Genomic DNA, 24,198 nt, shown 5'->3' on the forward strand with positions numbered 1-24,198 from the left:
GCTAAACGTTCATGATTTAGCCGCGATTGCGGAAGACAATGATGGTGTTTTGTTACCGAAGGGGTTATTCAGGGTTTTGCTGCAATCACAAATTACAATATGACGATGTGGGGGGGGGGGGGGGTGGGGGTTCATCTCTAATCTCGCCCACCCCTCTATCTATAGCTGAATCCGCCACTGCTGACGAGGTGCGTCTTAGTCATAAAATTTATTTGTAAGTTCTGATCGTAAAATTTAAATTTCAAGCTAGACAAAATTTGGCATACCTAGTAAACTATGTTTAAATAATTAGAAAAATTATGATGTAATTTGAAAGTTCTGAGTTAACATATACCGGGTTTTAAGTTTTTAAAGGCGATTGAAGAGAGTTGAGCATGTTTGAATTTTTTAGCGAATTTCCCTACAGGGAAGTAGCTATTACCGTAGGGGGCACGGAAAGACCTAGGCCAGCAGCAAACCTAAGTACTCATTAAATCCAATGTTATTTAAATGGGGAAGAAATATGTCTTGTTTCACTATGTATTGTTATAACATCCTAATCATAAAATTTATTCAACCACTGTGCTATCCGAGATTCTATACCGAGGTAGCCTCGGTCCCAAAAACCTCGGTTAGTCGGAAGTGAACTGTGTTTTTCGTCAAGTAAGTAAAGGTTACATAGTACAATAGGCTACTGAATTGATATTTACCTCTAGCAAGGTTGAATTGAAATTATTGTTCTTGTATTCAGATACTCCAGACAGAAACAGACAAGGTTTTGGCTAGTCCTCAGTTTCCTGACTTGTCTCGCCTCGGCTTTCTAACAATCCTGCAACAGGAGGTGTGCAATGTACCTGAAATTGACCTCTGGACCTCTGCCATTGAATGGGCTACGCATAGAGGTAATCAGTGTTCTCACACACAATTTGATGCGTTTCTAAATCTAATATATAAAATTCTCGTGTCACAGTGTTTGTCTGCAAACTCCTCCGGAACGACTTCACCGATCGTTATGAAATTTGGTGTGTAAATTCTGTAGGTATGCGAATCGGACGTAAACTATTTCCCGTTTCGAAATTCTTAAAAGGGCTCCGCCCCAGTGGCTCTGGAGTTTCCCATGTTAACCTTATGAGAAATGGAATTAATGAATCTTAACAGCTGTTTCAATTAAACAAGTTGGTTCTGTTCTATGATGTTCAATAGCATTAAAGTTACAAGGATTACCAACAGGGTGCAGCACTATTATTTCTTTTACATTTATGACAACAGCTAATTTGCAACCAAAAGGTGAGTGAGCGTAGCGAACGAACTTCAACCTGGAGGCGAGTTAGCGTAGCGAACGAGCTAACCTGAAGGCAAGTGAGCGCAGCGAACGAGCTCCAACCTAAAGGTGAGTGAGCGTAGCGAACGAGCTCCAACCCAAAGGTGAGTGAGCATAGCGAACGAACTTCAACCTGGAGGCGAGTTAGCGTAGCGAACGAGCTAACCTGAAGGCAAGTGAGCGCAGCGAACGAGCTCCAACCTAAAGGTGAGTGAGCGTAGCGAACGAGCTCCAACCCAAAGGTGAGTGAGCGTAGCGAACGAACTTCAACCAGGACGGGATTGAGCGATGCGAACGAGATCATCTTGAAAATTAAACGTAACGGTACTTTCTTTCCATCGGTCTGTCTTAGGGGAAACCTATAACTTAGGCGATACGAAGTTCGCCGGGTCAGCTAGTATTTTTATAGTATTTCAATAACAATTCCTATTTCAATTTTTTAAATTGATAATTGTTTAATTTTGTCTCAAGATTTTATTTATGCTCTGCCACAGGCAGGGAAACTCCTCATGATTTTCAAATTGACTAATACGTCTATATAACAATACACTAGTAAACCCATCACCCTTCATTTGTAACAAGCCTGACTCACACATTGTTAACCATGTCAGACAACACTCCTGCCTGAGCCAGGGCCGATTTACCAAATAGGCACGTAGGCTTGTGCCTAGGGTGCGAGATAATTCCATTTTTTAGGGGGCACCAAAAAATTGGAAAATAAAAAAATGATGGTTGTATTTGCATGTGATTGCGGTAAACTTATGATAATTCCTTGCAGCCGTATAAACATCAATAATCGTCTCCCGTGATTGCCGCGAAAAATTCTGACTATTTCCTGCCATCGTGTAGACATAATCGTCCACATTTTCATAACTTATAGGCAATATATGAACATATCCTGCGATCTTGAGGAGATTATAATAGTCTACCGCAAATGAGGCAAAAATCTGATTTTTTCCCGCGTCATGTAGACATTATCATCGTCTTGCACGATCGCCGTAAAATTCTGATTATCCATATTGGCTGTCAAGAAATCATCATATAAAAAAAAAAATCATCATGAAATCATTATATCGTCTCCCAAGGTCGTGTGGACAATGGACATAGTAATCGTCTACTGCGATTGCGGAAAAATGTTAAACCATATCCTTGCAGACGTGTGGATATCATCATCATGAGTGTAAAATTTCTACAAGATTATTTCCCAATGAAGATATAAGAAGATGACCTGCAATTATGTTTGCTGTTAGCTGTACGGCGATCGCGGCAAAATTCTAATCATCCCTCGCAGGAGTGTGTAGACAATAGACATATTTTCGTCTCCCGTGGTCACAGAAACATCACTGTTGTCATGCACGATCGTGGTAATTTGAATATTCTAGGTACCATAATTCCTGGTTCAAAAACACTCGAACATAATTCCCGGCTTCCTCGGTTTGTGGACAACCTGTTATATATATTGTAATGGGGCGCAACTATTAGTTGTGCCTAGGGCGCAAACAGGGCCAAAACACTCAGGCAGGGTCCAAAACGGGCATGTCCTGAGCTGTAAATGATAGTATTGTTATTTTATTTACTTCCTCCCATGGTCCTTTGTACCTCAAGTGGTACTTGGCCTCACCAACATACTGTCTCCACGTCATCCTGTCTCTTGCGGTATCTTCATTGACTTCCACCCTGGTCATATCATTCTTTACTTCATCCGTCCAGTGTTTCTTTGGTCTCCCTCGTGGTCTTCTCCCTAGTGGATCACTTTTCCATATATTTGATACAATGTGCTTATTCCTCTCTTCCAATGATGTGGCCCATCCAGCGAAGCATCCTTTTTTTCCCCTCTGTGATTATATCAGGCTCCTTGAACAGGTCTCTTAGTTCCTGATTATGTTTAACTCTCCATACGTCTCCTTTAGTAAGGCCATAGATTTTGCGCAGGACTTTGTTTTAAAAAATAATTAGTTTTTTCTTTGTGTTTTTATCCATAACCCAGGTTTCAAGCTCCATAAAGAAGGACAGGTCTTATGATAGTTTTGTAGATTTTAAGTTTTTTGTGATGAGACAATAATCTTGATGATAATAATTTGTTTAGAGCATACATACTTCTACTGGCTAGGTTTACTCTGTTCTTTATTTCTATGTGTTCCTCACTCTGTGAACTGATAAATAACTCATAAATATTTAAATATTGTTATTTTACGTATATTAATTAAGTTGTAAAATACACAAAACCGGTCCATGACAACTTCAAAATGCATAATATAAATATACTAATTCGCAGCAAACCTGCAGGCTAAATGAATTTCCATTTGCCTGTTTAGATTCTTACTAAAATATTTCCTTAAACATATCTGATTTATTCCCCACTATTTATTTCATCCTATATTATTAAAATTTGATACAAAATACTTTTGCCTTCCCTGTTGCAGCAAACTTAAGTACTTGTTAAATCAGTGGCGTAACTAGTCAGACTGCGCCCCAATGCAAGTATTGATTCCCCTGCCCCCCTATTCGTATAGACTCATTCTCCCCCCGCCCTCCCTAACCTCCAACGAAACTAACAACGACATTTCTCCGTACCTTCACACTTCCTGGATACTATTTCATCACACACGACATTATACAAACTCTGTCCAATTAGAGAAAGGTTGTTCAAAGAAATATAATTTATTATGATAAAGTAAAATCATTTAATAACATGTAAAGTAATTTTAAAGTTAATTATTTAAAAAAATATTCCTAAAAAAATTAATTGCAAGTAAAATTTAGTTACTAAACATTTCCAAACACCAATTACATAACTGAAGTAAGGATCCAAAACTAAAAAAAATATATAAATTAATAAAATATATCTTTAAACGACAAAAAAAGGCCACCAGAGAGTCATTGCTGGCATCAGCTCAAGAAAATAATGTAGATCCAGTTTAAAAAATTCAAACTTTTGACCCTTCCTGCTCTTTATATTTTACACTTAGCACTTTTCATTAAAAACAACCTTTATTTATTTGAAAACTGTAAAATATCATAGTTATGAAACTAGACACAAACAACTTTTTGAAATTCCAAGCCACAGATTAGCTTTGTTTCACAATGTGCCCTATTATCAATGCATACAAGTCTACAACAAATTGTCCTTTTATTTCACAGACCAGTCTTTGAGCCCTAATAATTTTAAAAAGAAACTTTCAGAAAAACTGATTTGCACTTTGTCCTTATGACATGAATTCATTTTTATCCTGTCAACTGTTATCTTAATATTTGTATATATTTATTATGTGTAAACTATTTATAATGCATGATTTGTACTGACATGTCAGATATTCATTGCTGATATTCAGCCTCTGTATTATGAATTTTTGTGATGAATACATTGATTTGATTTGATTTTGATTTGATCACATTACATACTTACAATTAACTAGTGGCTTGTAGGGGCAATAGCCCCTTTGGGTGAATAGGACCCCCCCTAATATTTTTGTAAGTAAATATACAGAGATATCCTTTTGGTGGTCTTACAATCTTAGCAGGAAGTTTCATTTTTTTATCTTAACACTTTTGAGTGTCCCCCGAAATGGGGGATTTTGGGGGCAACTCAAAACTTTTAAATGTAAACCCTCTTCAAGTGACACCTCATTTTGAAGTGTTTACAAAAACTTGAAGAATGGTGAAAACCAGAGTTCACTATCTCTCTTCTGTCCATAATCGTAGCCAATATTACAACTAAAATATAGACTTCTTTGTACTTTACTTAACATTTTATATTTATTCAGTGCTCTATACAGTATATCGCAAGCTACAATATAATGTTTGTACAATGACACGTGGTCGTGGTTACTGAAATAATACTGAAAGATTTTATCTGTCTATCTTTGTAGCTAACAATGTCCACAAACATTTATTTTCAGTAATCTATAGGGATAGTTTTGCTTCGACATATCGTTTTCCAAAAATTTTCCAGAATATCAATTTTTTTATTAGCCTGCGCCCCGCCCCCTAAAGGCCTGCACCCCAATGCACTGCATTGGTGTTAGTTACGCCATGTGTTAAATCGAATGTGATTGAAATAGGTAAAATGACTTGTCCATGGAAAATTTTAGTAAAAATCCTATCATACAAATTGAAATTTGCTCTGTCTTAAGGTTTGCTGCATCAGGGGTATTTTTGTTTGTTTTACCAATTGTTAGCATAATTTTATTAGGGTAGCTTTTACTCTTTTCATCAAGAGATCAATTTCAGTTTCAGGAGAGTCGAAAAATGGAGAAGTCTTGAGGAATGAGTTGAATGACCATCTTAAACACATTCGAATCTGTACATTGTCTGACAAAGATTTGATGGCTCAAGTGGTACCTTCAGGAGTCCTGACATATTATGAACTCAAGTTGATCGGTGACACTCGCAGAACTGAGAAAGTACAGCCTGACTTGACAACAATCTGCAACAAGATTGAAAAGAGGCAAGAACCGTTGTCAGAATTGATGGAACAAAGATTGAGCCTAAATAGTGTTTATGGTTCCATTACTAATTCAAAAATAAATATTATAACTAAAGGAGTCGCAATTAAGTTGTGTGCAATAAAGCTTAAGAGCTCCAGTACAAGTCAACACCAATGCAATTGCTCAATAACAATACAAAAGGGGACAGAACTCCCTACTGAGATGAGATACCAAGGACCAATCTTTGGAGTAGCTTCCAACTGTACCATTTCAATTGATGCCATGAAGAACGTGTGTTTGTCTCCAAATTCAAGCTATTCAGTGAGCCTCTCATTTCATTGCGGGTATAATCATACTCATTACTATGTGTCAAGTACAGCCAGTGGGATACATTTTGACACTTCAATTCAAGCCCATTCTGGAGACCATGTTACCTCCATAAACACAATATGTTACAAAACAGTAGGACAGAACACTCTGAGGAGGACATAACTAGATACTACTGAAGAAATGTGATCAGGACTAATTTGAAGGAACTATTTGAGTTCCTTGTGAGCCTCTTACTTTTTATGAAGTGACATTTTTGTTTAAGTGACATGCTTCTTGCAACAGAACATAACTCTTTTTATTTGTTTACCTTGGTAAATATTAGCCTGTTCATCCTGTTATTATGTTTTGGTTGTTTCTTGATAAAAATATATGAGTGAATTTTAAGACTTAATTTAGCAATTAATAAATTATCTCATATTAACCCTAGCGCTGGCAAACGCCGGATATACGGCGCGAACGGCCGCGGCCGAAATGGCAACGCCGGATATACGGCGCCAATGCAGGTGTTACGGTAAGCCTATATATATAATTTTTTTTTTTTTTTAGTTGTGTTCGCTTTTTAGGGTTACTGTTGTAACAAATAAGTTAAATAATTCAAACCAGAGTACCCTGGAATTATATATTTTATAAGGTGTACGGTTTTGTACATGACCTGGGTTGGATGATTATTTGGTACTAGCGCGGGGGTACGATCAACATAATAGTAGGGCTATCAAACAAAATACACAAAGTAAGCTATATAAACTATATATTTTTGGAATCAGCACAAAATTTACTACAACTTTACAATTTACCTTATGATGATAAGTCTAACCTGCACTTAGCTACACGACGGAATATAAAACATTTAATAAAAAAATTAATAATGCCTAAAATTCAGAAAAACTAAAAAAAAAAATTTTTTGTGGTAACCATGTAAACCACCTAAATTATTGTTCTTTGTTTTATTCTGAACAAAATGATATATAATAATCCATAGTTATGATGCTATTTCTAATTTTTATGATGGTTTAAAAATGATATTACATAATTAATAAAATCCCTATGCCAGTACAGCGTTACACTACTGCCAGCTCTAGGGTTAATTATCTCTTTCTGTCTGTTGCACACAAATATTGTTGAAATATTTATGTACCTCTGTTACTATAAATTCTATTTCATGGCACTGTAAAATATTCTTTTATAAAATTGCATTTTGTGCTCTGTAGTGGATAAGTAAATTAGGAACTATTAAAACACAGCTTCCAACTGATGTAAATGTTAAATACATTTTGTTAATTCAGATAGTAAAACTAACTTGTAAATTATTGCAAGCACTTGTCAATAAACATTACTATAAATTAACCTCTTGCCTATTCATAATAATATCCCTTTTATTTATTTTTTATGTTCCTATAGCATTTGATGATATTCTAGTATCAAAAAAACTAATTATTCATTTATTAACTAAGTATTCATGTTGAAGCAACTTAAGGCACATTTTATGGCCCACAAAACCAGGCTAAAACCATAAAATGTATTAAATAGTTATTTTCCTGCAGTCTCCTGATTAAGTGGTCTTCCATGCAGGGATTATAGTACAGAAAGTTTCTAATTGCTGTATTAACTTACTTTTGCCACACTGTTTTTTTTTTGTTTTTTTTCACTCCAGTATTCCAACCAAACAACACAAAGCAGTGTGCTTTTATTAGGCACGTAATATGTGTACGCTTAAGTCAAGAAATTAAGTTGACAACAGATACTACGATCACCTGTTACAGTGTTTTGCTTTTCGTTCAACGATTGGATTTAGCCCCAACCTAAAACGTGTTTAGTGTTTGAAAGAATAATTATTTCTACTAGAGGTCGTCCAGTGGTCGAAACTCGACCAAAAATATTTAATGTACAGACTTCTTTATTTTCATTCCACACTTTGAATAGAACATGTGATTGGAGTTTCTTCCATTTGTTTTGATTTTCTGTTTATATTTCGTTGTTATTTCGTCACCAGCATGGCAACGCATAATATCCATGTTAAATTTTTCAAAATTTTAAATTCATTTTTTGTGCTTATTTTTTAGCCTATTTTAATTTATAAAGGGATTCTGCACACCTACAGGAAAATAGCTTTCCAACGGTATGCGTAGATTTTCCCTACGATTCACACGAGCTGAGAAAAAAGGTTTTAAAGAAACATGCTTGCCTATTAATATATAGATACTTTACAATAACTGAAGGAAAAATATAATGTGTAGCACAAGTACAAATTGCCTTTGCTGCGCTCGAGAAAAAAAATGATATCGTCCTGTAATCCAGCTACTTGGAGGTCACAAATTATGGACATTTTTTATATGCATGATCTGTGGATGCGATACTATTAAACATTTTAAGGATAGTCTGTAAAACAACACTATAAAGAAAATGTTTTACCGTACATGGTTTGTATATTTAAACACTCTTCACTATGTTTGTAAAGATAAAAACACTGAAGTGTTCCATAAATACAATACTAGGTGGAAAAATCTTATTGTAAAAAGTCATCATCGGCTAGAACTTTAAAAAATGAGCCTTTATATATCGGCAATTTATTCATAAGATTGTTGTCTGCCGTACTAAAAAAAATCAAAAAGAAACAAATTGTTTTAAGAAACTTAAATCATCTATTATTATTATACTAGGGGTCGTCCAGTGGTCGAAAACTCAACCAAAAATATGTTATGTACAGACTTCTCAATTTTCACCCCATACTGTAAATAAAACACGTGATTGGATTTTCCATTTGTTTTGATTTTCTGTTCATATTTTGTTGTTATTTAGTCACCAGCATGGGAATTCATAATGCCCATGGTTATTTTTTATAATTTTTACTTTCTCCCCCTATACCATAGTATATGGAGAAAGTATTGTTTTCGTCAAAATTTTCGAGTTGAGTTTTGAGTGGATATATTCGTTTTGGGTCCCCCTGGACCCAAAAAAGTGGTTTTCGAAGTGATGTCTGGATGTGTACAGAGCTAGGGACTACACCTGTGGTCCGATTTCGATGAAATTTGGTATGTAGGTTCTAATCCATGGTATCTCCAGGGGTTTTTTCACTATTTGAAATTTTAATTTTTAATGGGGATTTTCTCATAAAAAACCGGAAAAATCTGATTTTCTCAAAAATGGCCCGAACGATTTTGATAAAAATTTAGTATGTTGTAGCCCTTTAAATTCTGAACAAAATGGTACAAATTCCATCTCTGTAAAAATTGTGGTTCAAAAGTTATTATAAATTATGTTATTTTCCCATAAAACCCCCATAAAATAATGAAAAATAGGACTTTAGAAAAAATCCGGTTTTGATTTAACATACTGTAGTATGTTATGGCCCTTATAATTTTGATAGTTTTTTCCTTTTTTTAAATTTTGATTTTTCATGGGATTTTCCCATAAAACCCCATAAAATTACAGAAAAATAGGATTTTGACAAAAATGGCCCGAACGATTTCGATAAAAATGTAGTATGTCATACCGGTAGTCTGAACAAATTTGAACAAATCCCATTTTTTCTCACCGCTTACACATGATAAAGGTTGTTGACAAACTTATGGGAGAAAGTATGTGTCAGAATGCTGACACCGTTTCTTTAAATTCATTTTACGTGCTTATTTTTGAGCCTATTTTAATTTATAAAGAGATTCCGCACATCTACATGAAAATATCTTTCTAACGCACAGTATGTGTGGATTTTCCCCGCGATGCACATGAGCTGAGAAAAAGGTTTTATAGAAACATGCTTGTCTATTAATATAGGTATAGATAGATATTTAATAGGCCAACATTTATTTTGTGATCATTGTTTTTTGTTTTGAAGCTGCTACGCATCCAATCACCAAGTTTAAGGTGTCGTTGGATAGGTTGTTGCACCTAGATATTCCATCAAACAGAACATTTTTGAAATTCGATCAGGGCTCTGCCCCAGTGGACTTCAAAGTTGCCATGTTATCCTTATGGAGAAAATATAAATGAACACATGAATACTTTGAAATTTACACCAACATTTTAAACAGTTGGTTATATTAAAATTGAAACATGTGCTATAAGGATTAAGTACCAAATATTTGTGTTATACCATAGATGGTTTTACCTTCTTCATATCGTTTAGTTTTGTGTAACAATTTCCTTCCTTTATTTTGTTTCATTCAATTAACTCTTACTTTTTTAAACCCCCCCCCCATTTTTAGTAATTTGTTTAGTAGCCTTTTACTTTGAATTCAAATTGTGTATGTGTGAAACTTTGAACTCCTAAAACTGTTATTTGAAGAAGCTATCTTTTCATCAGAAGAAACGTATGGCCATAATCACATACCCAGAACTCCATGTGTGGTAACCTGATAGTATCTAAATTTAGAACCAAAAGTCCATAAGGTAAACGCACCAGTAGCTGACAGTATAAGAAACTATACACACTTAATAATCCGTGGTTTTGAATAAATAGGAACTAAAGAGATATTACGGATTTTATGGGATTCTAAATTTAGTGTAGTTTTCAAATTTGTCATACAAAAAGGGTTTTTAAAATATGTTTAATAACATTTTTAAACTTAATTCAACCTTTGTACGTGTTCCAGTGGCTGACAGTGAAAAAAGTGCTTGTACCAGTAGCTGACTGTCAGTTGTCCCAGTAGCTGACACTGAAACTATAAATGCCCTACTAGCTGCCAAACCTAAGGGTTTTATAATTTATAAGACGAATAAAATCTAACTTAATAATTAAGTTATCAATAAAATCATGTAAAACGTTATTAAGAAAATTTATTTTACATATTTTAAAATAAAAAATATTTACATTAAAAAATATATAGCCTATATATTAAAAAAAATACATTTTTTTAAGATATTTGGCTTATTAATTAAAAAATTAAAATCATTTTATAAAAATGTAAAATCACATAAACTATAAATAGCATGCAAATTTCGATGGGTAAAACCAATTTAATATTGTGCAATTAAGTAGCAAATATCCCCTGTCAGCTAGTGGAACTTGTATGGCTTTTGTGTACCAAAGCCTGACATTGATATAATTTTAAATCCAAACCCCCTAACACCCCAATTTTATCATAAAATTGTCAACAAAGGTATAATTGATAAAAATAATGGGCCTAACCATTAATACTATTTAAGAAATTTAGCGAAATGACAAAAAACCAAACTTACCTTCTTAACAATTTCGTTAAGGGAATCGACTAAATGTGATGTATACAGACAGGGTCGCTTTCAAACCACCACCATTCAACGAGTATGGGCTAAATTTCACTGATTTGTTTGTAAACAAATCAAGAATAAACATGTGTTCTTATAACAATGCAATCATGTGTAAATGTTTATAAGAAACCACATTATAATGTAAAGAAACTCAAACTGTCAGCTTCTGGAGCACTGTCAGCTACTGGTGCATTTACCTTAAATATAATTTTGTTTTATCAAAATTAAGTTCATTATCCCTTCATACAGTCCACTTTATTAGTAAAAAAGCCTTCTTAGGAATACACCAAACTAATTGTGGTGTATTCAAGATCTTTCTTTTATTTATTTTTATTTTGAAAACTGAGTTTATTAATAAACTTTGCCTATTAGACACAGTAAAAAAAAAAAACTTAAATTTACGATATAAATAACATGTAACATAGATTAATAACGTTGTCCATATAAATGATTTTGAATGATTTTACATGATTCTTTTAACACTTTTATGACTATTTCATTTTTTAATTTTGATGGAAGATTATATTTTTTTAAAAATTCGTCAAAAAATTTTGTAATAGTTCCTCTTGCACCAATCATTATGCCAATTACTGATATAGAATTTAGATTATATTTGTTTCTTAAATAAGTTTCACATTTACTATAAATTTTCCTCTTTTCTTCATCTACTTCTAGGGGTTGATTTGTTGATGTTTCGAACCTTATTGTTGGATCAATTACAATTCCACTTTTAGATTTTGTATCATAAATTAAAATGTCCAATCTTCTGTTCGATCCACCATCTTCAGTGCAATGTATTTCTTCTACTACTTGCCAGCCTTTTTTTCGTAGTTCTTCTGCGATCATTGCTCTTACAGCATGGTGTCTTGCATTACGCAGTAAGGCACCAAAGGGACAAGAGCCAAGGACATGCGGAAGGGTTTCAGGCTCCTTGCAATGTCTGCAAAGGGTTCCGTCCTGGCTTCGCCCTGGTACGCTGCGTACTGGTACAACACCAGATATCATTTTTAATGAAGTGATCCATTCTCCTGTAGTAAGGCCATTTTTTAAATATATCCATGCGTTGCTACTAGGCACTTCTTTGAATAATTCTATTCCTCTACCTTTACATGGTAATTTAGACCAAAGTTCAAATTCTTTCAACTGTAATTTTGATCTCAAATTTAAACCAATTCTTTTTTTCTCTTTAAATTCAAAATCATGTGTAAAAATATCATCAATTTCTATTTGAAGTTTTTGAAGTGACATGGTAATTCTTTGGGGGATGTTTATTAGCTCGTTTACATGGCTATTTTGTACGTTTTTTAGAATTACACACATATTTATATGCTGTATAGAACTTTCCCATTTTGCTCGAATTATTCCCAGACCTTTGAATCTTTTAGGGGAATATAAGAAAGAATTGGGTGTGTCACTTGGTAGAGTGAGAATTTCTTTTACTGCACTTCTAATAATTTTATCGATGTCCTCAAGAAATGTAATACTTATTAATTCGTTTGGTGTTACTTGCAAAATATATGTTAGTCTAGGCCAGAGGTACTGATTTATGATATTCAATTTCTGATTTGGTCCTAAAACACTAGTTCCAACTAATCTTTCTAGATCTTTTTGAAAGTTTTGTATAACTTCACACCTATCAAAAACTATTTCATTTTCAAAATTTACACCAAGATATTTAATTTTTTCCCCAAGTTTTAGAGTATTGAATTTAATAACATTTTGTTCATTTTCAATGTAGATGTCCTCTTCAACAAGTTTACCTTTCTTAATATTAATAATTTTTGATTTATTTATATTAATATCAAGGTCAATTTGAGAAAGTAGTTCTTTTGTTGTCCTAATCAATTTAGACATTGATTTGTCTGTGTTAGAGAATAACACTATGTCATCTGCAAAGGCAGCGATGCTAATATTGTCTAAATTAGAATTAATGTTATATCCAAATTTGTTAGATACTTCTTTTTCTGAAATAGTATTTAAGATATCATTTATAGCTAGATTAAAAAAGATTGGAGAAAGGGGAGACCCTTGAAAAACACCTCTTTTCAATAAAATTTTTTCAGATTTGGTATTTTTAATCCTAATTCTTGTATAGTTATCTTGTATTAAATTTATTAATAAGTTTTTTAATATTGAAGGCATTTCTGTTGATTGGAGACATCTTTTTAAATGTGCGTGACCAATAAAATCAAATGCCTTTGAAACATCTAACATAGCAATCATACAGTCTTTTTTATTCGTTTTTGCATCTTGTAAACATCCATTGACCAGGGCTAGGTTTATGAAGGCTCCAGGTTGAGCTACAAACCCTCTTTGGTTGACATTAAGTTCTATGTAATTTCTTGTTCTTTTCTCCAGCACTCTCTCTATCAATCTTCTAAGAGTTGAACAGACTGAAATTGGTCTCCAATTAGCAGGATCAGCGGGATCATTCCCTTTATATATTAAAATAGTTTTTGCTTCCCTAAAACTTTCTGGGACTAAATTAAATTTCAACATAATATTTGTAAGATTACATATTGTTGGGATACAATTGTATGTCTTTAAAGTTCTGATTAAGACTCGGTCAGGGCCAGGTGAACTGTCAATCTTCATTCCTTTCAAGGCTTGTGAAAGTTCTTTACAGGTAATTTTGACTTCAACCTCTGTGTCTAATGAGTTTTGTAAAGTTTCATCAATTATTTTATATGAATTTGACATTCCATTATTTTCTTTTGACCATCTGTTTTGAAAGGATTCTTGTAATTCTCTTATTGGAATATTACATAATTTCTGTTCATCAGAAAGCACAGTTCTCACACATTTTTTTCTTTCATTGTAGTATAAATATTGAATCAGTTGATGATTATATTTTTCTCGTCTTCTAGCTCGATCACGTTTAGATCTTCTTTGAGGATTTGATGTTTCTGAATAATTTTTGTCATTGTAGGCAAATGTTGTTTTATTTTTCCTAGCCTCATAAAATTTTTGTGCAGGATGTTTTGGTCCATTAAGATGATTATTTGCTTTGGTAAGTTCCGATACTAACTCAACTACAACTGAATTTAAGTATTCAATGCTCGGTGCATTTTCATTATTTAAAATTATACTAAATGTCTTTTCAAATGTGTCTATTTTATCTTGAATTTTTTTACTCACTGAAGGCTTGGACAGTGCTATTTTGTCTTCATTATGTTGTAGAGAATTTTTGGTCTTATTAGATGTAAATCCTTTTATTTTATTTTTGTTACTTGTGTTGTTGACTATTTTGTCAACTATCTCTTTCCTTCCATTCTCTGGATGAGATTTGCTAATGTGAATTTTAAGACCCTTCACTGAAAAATATTTTTTACAAATTGAACATTTTAGTTTTTTGTTACCTGTGTTATCAATGCTAATACTGCTGGTATCTATTGAGGTGTTTAGTTGGGAATCATTCCTAGTAAATCTTGTTTTATTATAAGGAGATCTTTTACAAGTAAGGCTATCAGATATATCTTCTGTTACAGTATTTGTAACTAGTAAAGTTGACTTATTTTGATTGTTCTTTGGTAATATTTCATCATCACTGCTTTCGTCAAAATATGAGTAGTAAGGCCGTACATAGCGGGGATCTCTTGTTGCTGGTATTACCATTCTGTAAGGGTTATCTGTAGATGGTCCTGCTTCAGAAGAGTGGCATGCTATTGTATTTATCTTATTATGATTTTTAGATGTCTGGTTGAGCTGTTTATTTGGTAATTTTGATTTTGAGATTTTGAGATCAGATAAATCTTTGTGTGAAGCTTTAATGTGTGGCTTTAGTCGACTGAAATATTTTAGGCAGTAAGGACACTGGTCCTTGCTCATAGAATAATTTTCAACTTTGTATGAAGGTCCAGGATTTGTTTCTACATCGCCACTTAGTAAAATTAGAAGTAAAATAATGTAACATAGACTCTCTACTTTTGAAATTTTTGTTTTAAACATCTTTTTCCATAATTTTGGCTTCTTTCTGTAATACTTATTTAATAGTATTTTGTTCATTGTAGTGTTCATAATGTTAAATTGAAAGAGTAGATACTTTAGAGTCAAGTCAGTCTGAGAATCAAGTTCATTATTAGATAAGTATTGAAACTTTGAAATCTTACCAAGTTTTGAAATCAAAACATATTTTAGTAATACAATTATACAAACTAGTTGGATGGATTTAATTTTCATGATGAATTCAAGAGAAAAATAAACAATTAACCTAACATTTGAATTTTAAAATCTTAATTTACCTCTTCTTAAGTAATCCTTGACAATTTTGTGGAGTATCTTATATCAAACTCTTCAGTTTTTTATGCAGAATTTACTCACATCAGTACAATTCTTGATGTATTTAACTTGAAAGAATTAAATTCAAATTTTTGTTGGAGCAAAATTTTAGTTGATGTTTTTAATAATGTTTGTAAAACATGTAAAACTAAACAACAGGACATTTTTATGAGAGGAGAATATAAATGTCAAAGGAACAGTTATTGTTTATCGAGTTCCATACATTGTAAGGGATAGCAACTACATTCTCCTCTATGATTATTTAAGATAAGTGCTCTAAGAATCATACATTCTTGATATTAGTTTTGAGTTTTGAACATGTTTTCCATAATCGAAAAGAAAATTATTTTTGGATTTAAAAGGATTTATTTTGCAACACTGGCTCACTGAATTTTGGAAATTTAATGTAAAATGAAAATCATTTATTTACACATGCAAAGTTAGGGCCACATGGTCCTTTCTAAAGTACGGCATTATGTTGAAAGGAAATATGTCATTGTCAAGTGAGTGGCTAAACTACAAGACTCATCAACCAAAGTTGAAAGGGAACCTCGTGATGGAAAACAAGTTATTCAGATACCTGTAAGGTGGAAAGGGTAAAGGAAATCCACACTTTTGTCGTGGTCCTTAGTTTATGGCAAATATCAGAGATACTCAGTCCAGACAATGCAACTTTTAACTTTTTGTGGTAAATCCGGCACTGCGTACAAGACTCATCAACCAAAGTTGAAAGGGGATTATACTGTTTATACGCCTTGCAAGAGTTGGACAACGAACCCCTTTTTGTAACGTGACACGTCCGCCACGAAAAGTATATGTAGATATTATTATAGTGTTTAGTAAATATGTAAATAGAAATTACATGACGCAATCTATCCGACTTGTCGGTCAACGATGTAGAAGACAAGTATTCAAGTAAAGTATTCAAGTATTAAACTGTTCTATGAAATGGTGACCACTGACCATACAAAGTAGGTATTTTAAGCCAAGTAGACAGACAGACAGACAGACAGAAAATCTTTATTCGAAATCTTAGAGATTTGAAAGGCGTCAATACACACAAAAATTAGATAAATTGTCAAATACAATCAAAGTTCTGCCAGTCCATAAATTCTCTTATGCTGTAGAATGGCATCTTGCAGAACCAACGGGTGAGTTGAGCTTTTAAGGTTTTAGGGTTGTCATCTTTCAGCTCTCCTGGCAGCATGTTGAAGAATTTTGATCCAGCATAGGTAGGCTTACGTTCGAAGAGTCCAAGGCGATGAGCAGGGAGGTTGTAGTTGGTTTTATTTCTCGTTTCATAGCTATGTACTTCTTCATGTCGCTTGAGATTCCTGGTTGAGGCCAAAATAATGGTTTCTATTATGTAGAGACTGATAACAGTAAGTAGTTCGTTGTCTTTAAAGAAACCCCTAGAACTTTCCAGCCAGTCGACATCATACATGATTTTCAGAGCTTTTTTCTGCAGTATCAATACTCGTTCCAAGTGAGTAAGAGCAGCAGACCCCCAAACTGCTATTCCATACCGTAGATGGCTTTCAAATAGGGCGTGATACGCCACAAGCACAGCCTCTTGCGTGCAGACGCTTTTAATTCTTCTCAGAGCATATAGAGCGCTACTAAGCTGTCGACATAGGTGGTCTAGATGGTCTTGCCAGGAAAGTCGTTCGTCTATAACTACACCTAGATGTTTAGTACTCTCCACAGTCAGTAGGCCTGGTATAGCAGATACATGTTCTCTTTTGTTTCCAAAGGTTAGTTGAATGGTCTTTGATTCGTTGAAAACCAAGTCATTGCTACTACAGTAGTCCTCCGCACATCCAAGAGCTACGAGTGTTCTCATTTCCAGATATTCAACAGATTTACCCGATGTCAGCAGAACAGAGTCATCTGCATACATAACGGTATGGCAATGTTGGTGAAGGAAACCTGGCAGGTCATTGGTAAATAATATGAACAAGATAGGTCCAAGGACCGATCCCTGTGGTAACTCCCCTTGACGTTGACAAAAGTACAGATCTGGTCTTAGATTTTATTCCATTTTGGACTTCTTCTAGCTCAACCAATTGATGCCTTCCTTGAAGATAGTTGTGGAACCACCTCAATGCTGAATCTTCGAACCCAGCAGGCTGAGCTTTTCCAGTATCAGGTCATGACCAAGGCAGTCAAAGGCCTTGGTCATGTCTAGAAAGATGCCAGTAGTTGTATCACCCTCCTCAATTCGGTCAATGATGTATTCAACCACTTCCACCAACGCTGTCAAGGTGGACCGTTTGCTCAAAAACCCGTGCTGTTGATTAGTTAGCAAGTTGTTCAGGGCAAGGTGATGAAACACTCTTTTTAATCACTATCTTCTCAATAACCTTGAAAATGTTGATATGAGCGAAATGGGTCTGAAATTTCCAACGTCTTCTTTTGACCCCTTCTTGTGTAGTGGTACTACTTTTGACAACTTTAGTTTGCTTGGAAATTGACCTTGCTCAAAGGAGAGATTGGTAATATAAACCAAGGGAGGTGTTAGTTCATCTGAACAGTACTTTAAGATTATAGAAGATATCTCATCCAGGCCAGCAGATGGTTTGGTTTTAGCTTACGGATTATCTCATGTAGTTCATGACTGTCAGTTGGATGTAAGGTGTTGATGGGAGAGGAAATGTTAGGGGTAGCAACCCCAACTTTTTGCTGCAACCGTACTCTCTGAGTTCCTCGAAGGGTTTTTTCTGCAACAGAGGAAAAGTACTCGTTGAAATGATCAGCAAGAACTTTGGAGTCAGTGACTAGTTTTCCGTCGATCCTCAGTTTTTGGTTGCCATTGCTTACTTTTTCTGAGTTCTTTCTGAGTTTATTGTCCTCCAGATGGGCTTGGCTTTTGTTATCAAGAGTTTTGGATGAACTCAGAATTCACCTTTCTCATTAACTTTTTCAGGTGGGTGTCGTAAATCTTTTTTAGGTCAGCAGTACGGCGTTTGTCTTCTTCTTTTCCACTGAAAATGAATGATTCCTGAGCGGCTAGAAATTGTGCTCTCATACGGTTCACTTCTTCATCAATAACAGTGAAAGCGTCTTCTTCTATTCCTGATACGAGATTTCTCAGAGGACAAGGTCATGTTCAGCATATTAGTGACTATGCTAATGAAGTTGTTGTAGGCACCTTCTACCTCAGAAGATCTGTAGAACATTTCCCAAGTCTCTTCCTGTAACTGAAATTTAAGATTTGCCAGGTTATCTGAGTTTAAGTTACCGGCAAAAAGATGCCGTTGGCTTCTTACATTTTGCATTCAGATTAATCTCACACAACTGGCCTGTATGGTCGGAGATACCAGTCTTGATTACTTGAACAGCCACATCAGCGAGAAGTCCATCAGTTGTGCACACAGTGTCTATGAAGTAGATGAAGTCGGAGAGATTCTTGTGGGGGGAAGCGAGATTCTAGTCATGCCATATTCAATTAATAGCTCGTTAAACTCAGTTTTTGCTTAGAAGGCTTGAGGTCATCGATGTTAATATCACCTACCAATATCAGGGTTACTTTTCTTTGACAATGATGTAAGCGCCTCATCTAAGGTTTTAAATGCTTCAGAGGTTTTCTCCACACTGTTACTCGGGGGCATGTAGACTCCTAGAATCTGAAGACATTCTGTGCTATTAGGCCAGAAAACCCAAGTATGAATGGAGATGAGTGGCGCGATCTTGTAGTCTTGTTAGTGACTTAGGATGACATTCCTTAGACACAGCTGTTAATTAATAGCCCATACTAATAAATGGCAACTAAGGGACCTACAGTTTATAGTGGAATCCGAACCACATTTTGCTTGGTAATTACGAATTGGTCTAATTATCAGATTAACCTCGTGCTGTAGAATTTCGCAGTGTATGGTACCCACTCTTAAGGATAATTGTCAAACATTGAAGATAGAAAAATCAATGCTACCGTTATCGCGTAACATAATAAATGATTCAAAATACTACTCTCTGGAGGTTTTTTTTGTTTGAAATCGCTACCTCGCCTACCGTATCGTCTGCAGTTGATGATCTGCCACCTGTCGTTGTCGATCTGATCTGTCTCGCGCTGTCTGTGTTGGTGTTGGTGGTGTTCCGTGGTTTTCTTTCTATCGATGTCGATGTGACAGATCTGTCTGTGTTCCGCAGTTTTGATAAGTTAAGAAACACATTTGAAGTATTAAAGCATCGAAGGAAATGTCTGTAGCGAATAACACAAGTGGTCGTACAAACAGCAGAAAATTTAAGTGGGCTTTGGATCTAAATTCAAGGTAACTTAGGTAGGCTAAGTTTCCTAAAGTATTTAACTTAATCTAGGCATAAGCTGATTAGGCATACTCCGAATGTTTAAAGCCTAATCCATTTCCTGCATCCATTTTACAAAATGAGTGAATCAGTTTCTTAACTGGGCTATGCTTATATAGATTGAAACTATCGAATTGGAAATATTGATTAATAATCAATATGTCTATTATAAAATTAAACTATCATAACCTAACCAACCAAACTTGCTGATGGTTAAAAAAATCGCATGAAGGTTTACTAATCGAATCGATAGTTTCAATCGATATTAGCATAGCCCAGTTAAGAAACTGTACCCGAGTGGATTCATAGACTGGCAGAATTTTGAAATGTAAATCAAGATCTTAGGTTTCATTTTATTAGGCTAGGCCTACTTAGGCTTAGGCTATATTTATTCTGATTCCATTGTTGATCTTGAAGATTGTACAATAAAGGTTCTCTCTCCCTCTCCCTATTAGGACTAGACGAGAATAAGAAAGCTAGTGATTGGTAATATCATTGATTAATAAATTCCTCTCTAAAAGCCGATGGTAGGCGTAGGCCTAGGCTAATATGAATTAAAATTCTTTGTATGGACTAGGCCTAGGCCAAGTAGGCCTACACACGAATGCAACCACTTTTAATTAGGTTTCAAGATTGTGTGAACCAGTAGCCCATTAAGTTAGCCTAAGCCAAATGGGTTGCTTTTGGTTTTGTTTGCTGTAATTTTTTGCATTTTATTTTTAATTTCTATAAAAATTGTATATTGTTCTATATTTTGACGATGCCTATTGCATTTCATACCTAATGGAAAATAAAGCATTTAGTTTCATTTCAAATTAATTACAACTTGTTTAACCTGGCGTAAACTTGCCTTACTTACTTTGGCGACTTAATACTGATAGTGAATGGTTTAACTTAAAGCCCACTGAAAAATCTCCCATTGGCCTAATTAAAAAAGTTTACAAAACAAAGTTAGGCCTAAATCTGCATTTACTTATTAGATCAGGGCTAGCTTATTTTTAAAACAAAACTAAGTTATTTTATAATATGTATTATATTATGAGCTCGGCTCCTTGTAGTTCCTTCCCTTCAGTTCTTAGTCACTGTAATAATCCTCATTTAAACCGCCATCAGAACCAATAATTGGCATGCTTTAACTTTACTAGAGGTACAGTAAGTACTTTGATTTTGGACCCTGAATCTGTCACTGTTCTGACATTAGGTAAGTTAATGTACCTATGGTATTTTATAATTAAGTTAAGCGTTCAAAGTCAGGGTTTATGGAGATTGAAGTAAGTAGTAGGAGTATGGCACGAGTGACTGGTCAAGTGGGTACAGAATTGCAGGTAATTGAATGGAATTCATGATAACTTAAGCTCCCCTCACTATCACGCTCCCTTGTAACTTTTATTGCTTTATAGATCTTTAGTGTCTAAATATTTAAATACCTATAACTTATACGGCTGCACTTTACTTTAGGTCCTACACTCATTCGAATGAAAATATCAATCGATAGGCCTATATCGATTGTTTCATTCGATATATCGTTTGGTAAGTTAGGTGAGGTTAACCTTACCTAACTAACCAAACGATATATCGAATGAAACAGTCGATATTTTCATTCGAATGAGTGTAGGACCTAAAGTAAAGTGCAGCCACTTATACCATATACACTAATGATTGCCTGCAATTCTGTACCCACTTGGCCACAGTCACTGTTTCTAGTGTCCTGGAGTCAAAAATGACTACAGTATTCGACTTAGTATGATGCGGCCCTTCTCTCCTTAACCGCTAAATTTTGTAGGCCTACTCTAAATTATGACTTTGTACCCTAAATTATAAAATTCCATCCACAAAGTGAGAATTAGTTACCTGGACAACTTAAACCATTACCAATTATTTAACCTGACTACATGACTATTAGGCGGTAACTGATCAATAGGGGTAATAGGCCTTCGGGGAAGGGAGAGAGCAAAATTATGTTCAACCGATTCCTAGAAAGAGGGGCGTTATGTATGGTTAACTCTTGAAACTGCCTAGAGGAAAACTCTGTTTTGACACCTATGAAGGGTTAAAGAGTACTAACTAACTACTTTGACATTGACAGATGTAAACAAGAAAAGGCGGCAGACCTGGCTTCACCCCCAGGGTACAACTTTTCTGTGGGCCAGGTTTATACTGAAACTTCCAAAGAGAATGATGCAAACCATTTAATCATCAAGAAATCTTGGGACTTAGCTCTCGGACCTTTAAAGCAAGTAAGTATGTTGGCAGGCAAGTAAGTAAAAGTAGTCTTGTACACAGCTCACAACTTATTTATACTATTTTTTTAAATATCCATACACTTAATTCATAAAGGGGTTTTTCTGTAACAACCATTTTCACTCATTCTACTCAACAGATTTTTACGATTTAGTATAATTTTAAAGCTTATGATGTAGCGCAAGAACTAATGTTAAGTAGCCTAAATAAAAATATAAAAAGGTCCTTTAAGGCATAGCCCTTCTCTAGCCTTTGTTTTATTCCTATAAGGCACTTTTAAAGATCCAGTGCTTGTAAACAAATTTGTTCACGGTTTAAATTATGAATTTTAAAATTTAATAGCTGATTACTTTAATTTTTTCCATAGTTGGATTGTAGCAAGCAAAACAAACAGTTTATCAAAATAGATATAAATAGACCGTTTAATCCATTAAATCTACTTTCTGTGTTCTTGATGATTTTCCTTATTCCTCTCGGGAAAGTAAAGTCTATTGTGTTTGGTTGCATGAGAAACTAGAGTGATGTTGTTGCAGGTGCCAATGAACCTGTTCATCATGTACCATGGCAGGAAACTCGATATCCATTTTCCCTATAATGATGGTCGGGATGTTGATCATTAGACCAATTAAAGCCCTCTTCACTATGCAAACAAGTAAGTTTAATCAAGCAAAACTAAAAACTGAGACTTAAAACCAAATATAACGTTCTAATCATAGACAATATCCTAACTGTTTAATTTGATCTTTGTTACATACCAAAAATTAAAGCACAAATCTTAAAATAGCTTGTAAAAAATAACCTGACTCGTACTTTCCATTTCCTCTTTAACGATAACCCTCTTAGGTACTTTGGTATTATTCGAAGGCCACCCTTATATAGTGTGCTGGGGCAGTTATGTTAGGTTGGGTTAACATAAAACATTTATAGGACTTTCCTTGATTCGTTATGAATGGAATAATACCAGATGAGTCATACTTTCACCCGCCAAATAGGCCAAGGTCAGGTCGTTGACCAGAGCGTGAATGATGATTGATCTGGAATCGTTTAATTCATAACAAAGCGAGGAAAGACCCATAAAAATATTAATGATCACCCAACCTAACATAACCGCCGCAGCACGCTGTATACCTACTTGGCGGAGTACATGTGGCAGCTAGCGGCTGCAACACATTCAACTCAATCCTCGACGACATCGCTGCCTTCTGGAGGCCGCTGATCGTAATCATGTCAAAATTTGGACATTAAGTCAATTAAAGTATGTTCTTTCCAATTATGTAGTTATTTTGGACTCCGTGTAAAAAATCCCTCAATGATAAGTGGCCTCTAGATAATACCAAAGTGCCCTGTTGTTTTGAAACCTTCGGCTATCACTTACTGATGTTATCTAACAAATAGTTGAATTGAGATAGTAGTAAGATAGGGTAACACTATATAAACTGTAGTAAAATAGTTATATTTTGGAAATTTGTGAAATAAATTGTATAGGCCTAACTCAATTTAATTTTTTAAGCTTTCAAGATGATTGAAGGGAGTCATGCTGCCGACAGAAGATTGTTTATTTCCTCGGCAATATTGTCAACATCGCACTGGCCTTGTACAAGTGTCAGTTCATGGGTCTGTTACCAACTCACACTTCTGATTGGCTGGCTTTTGTTGAACCTCAGATAAGAATGGAGTACAGTGGTGAGGCGCAGTCTTCACATAACCTTCAGCCAAAGACATTCTTGTGAATTACTTTCACATTTATATACAATTTAGTGTGTAACTGTATTCAAAATAGCCACATGGATGTGTTACTGAGATAAATATTCAATGGTAATATTATCATTCAAGTGTAATAAGTATTGTTGTATTTATAATGAGGTGGTTAACTTAATTTTCCAATGTGGTTCAAATGTGGTATTCTGCCCAACTTAAGAATTAATTGAAGGAACATCTGGCTATTCGGCAAAAAGGCAATACTGTATTGTGAATGACTAGCTTAGTACGGTTGTTAAAAAAATAATTGGATGTTACATTAGGGTCTCAATTAGGAGACTAACCAGCTGTGACGGGATCTCATAAGCTGAACGGTCGGATAATTTGGAAAATAAT

General features: G+C 34.6%; 1 protein-coding gene and 1 pseudogene across 1 annotated transcript; both read left to right on the forward strand.

Annotated features, from left to right (window-relative positions):
* Window positions 1–730: 730 nt before the first annotated feature.
* On the forward strand, window positions 731–6,514 carry LOC128982662 (uncharacterized; the record flags this gene model as incomplete). Its single annotated transcript, XM_054401607.1, has 2 exons — window positions 731–881; window positions 5,531–6,514. Coding segments are annotated over 2 exons (840 nt in total), but the record flags the coding sequence as incomplete, so codon positions are not given.
* A 13,080-nt stretch (window positions 6,515–19,594) lies between these two features.
* Window positions 19,595–23,931, forward strand: LOC128982663 (ER membrane protein complex subunit 4-like; annotated as a pseudogene).
* Window positions 23,932–24,198: the final 267 nt, after the last annotated feature.

The sequence above is a fragment of the Macrosteles quadrilineatus genome, unplaced genomic scaffold, assembly GCF_028750875.1.
Source record: "Macrosteles quadrilineatus isolate MER2022 unplaced genomic scaffold, UCM_ALF_1.0 Scaffold_931__1_contigs__length_25545, whole genome shotgun sequence".
NCBI lineage: Eukaryota > Metazoa > Arthropoda > Insecta > Hemiptera > Cicadellidae > Macrosteles > Macrosteles quadrilineatus.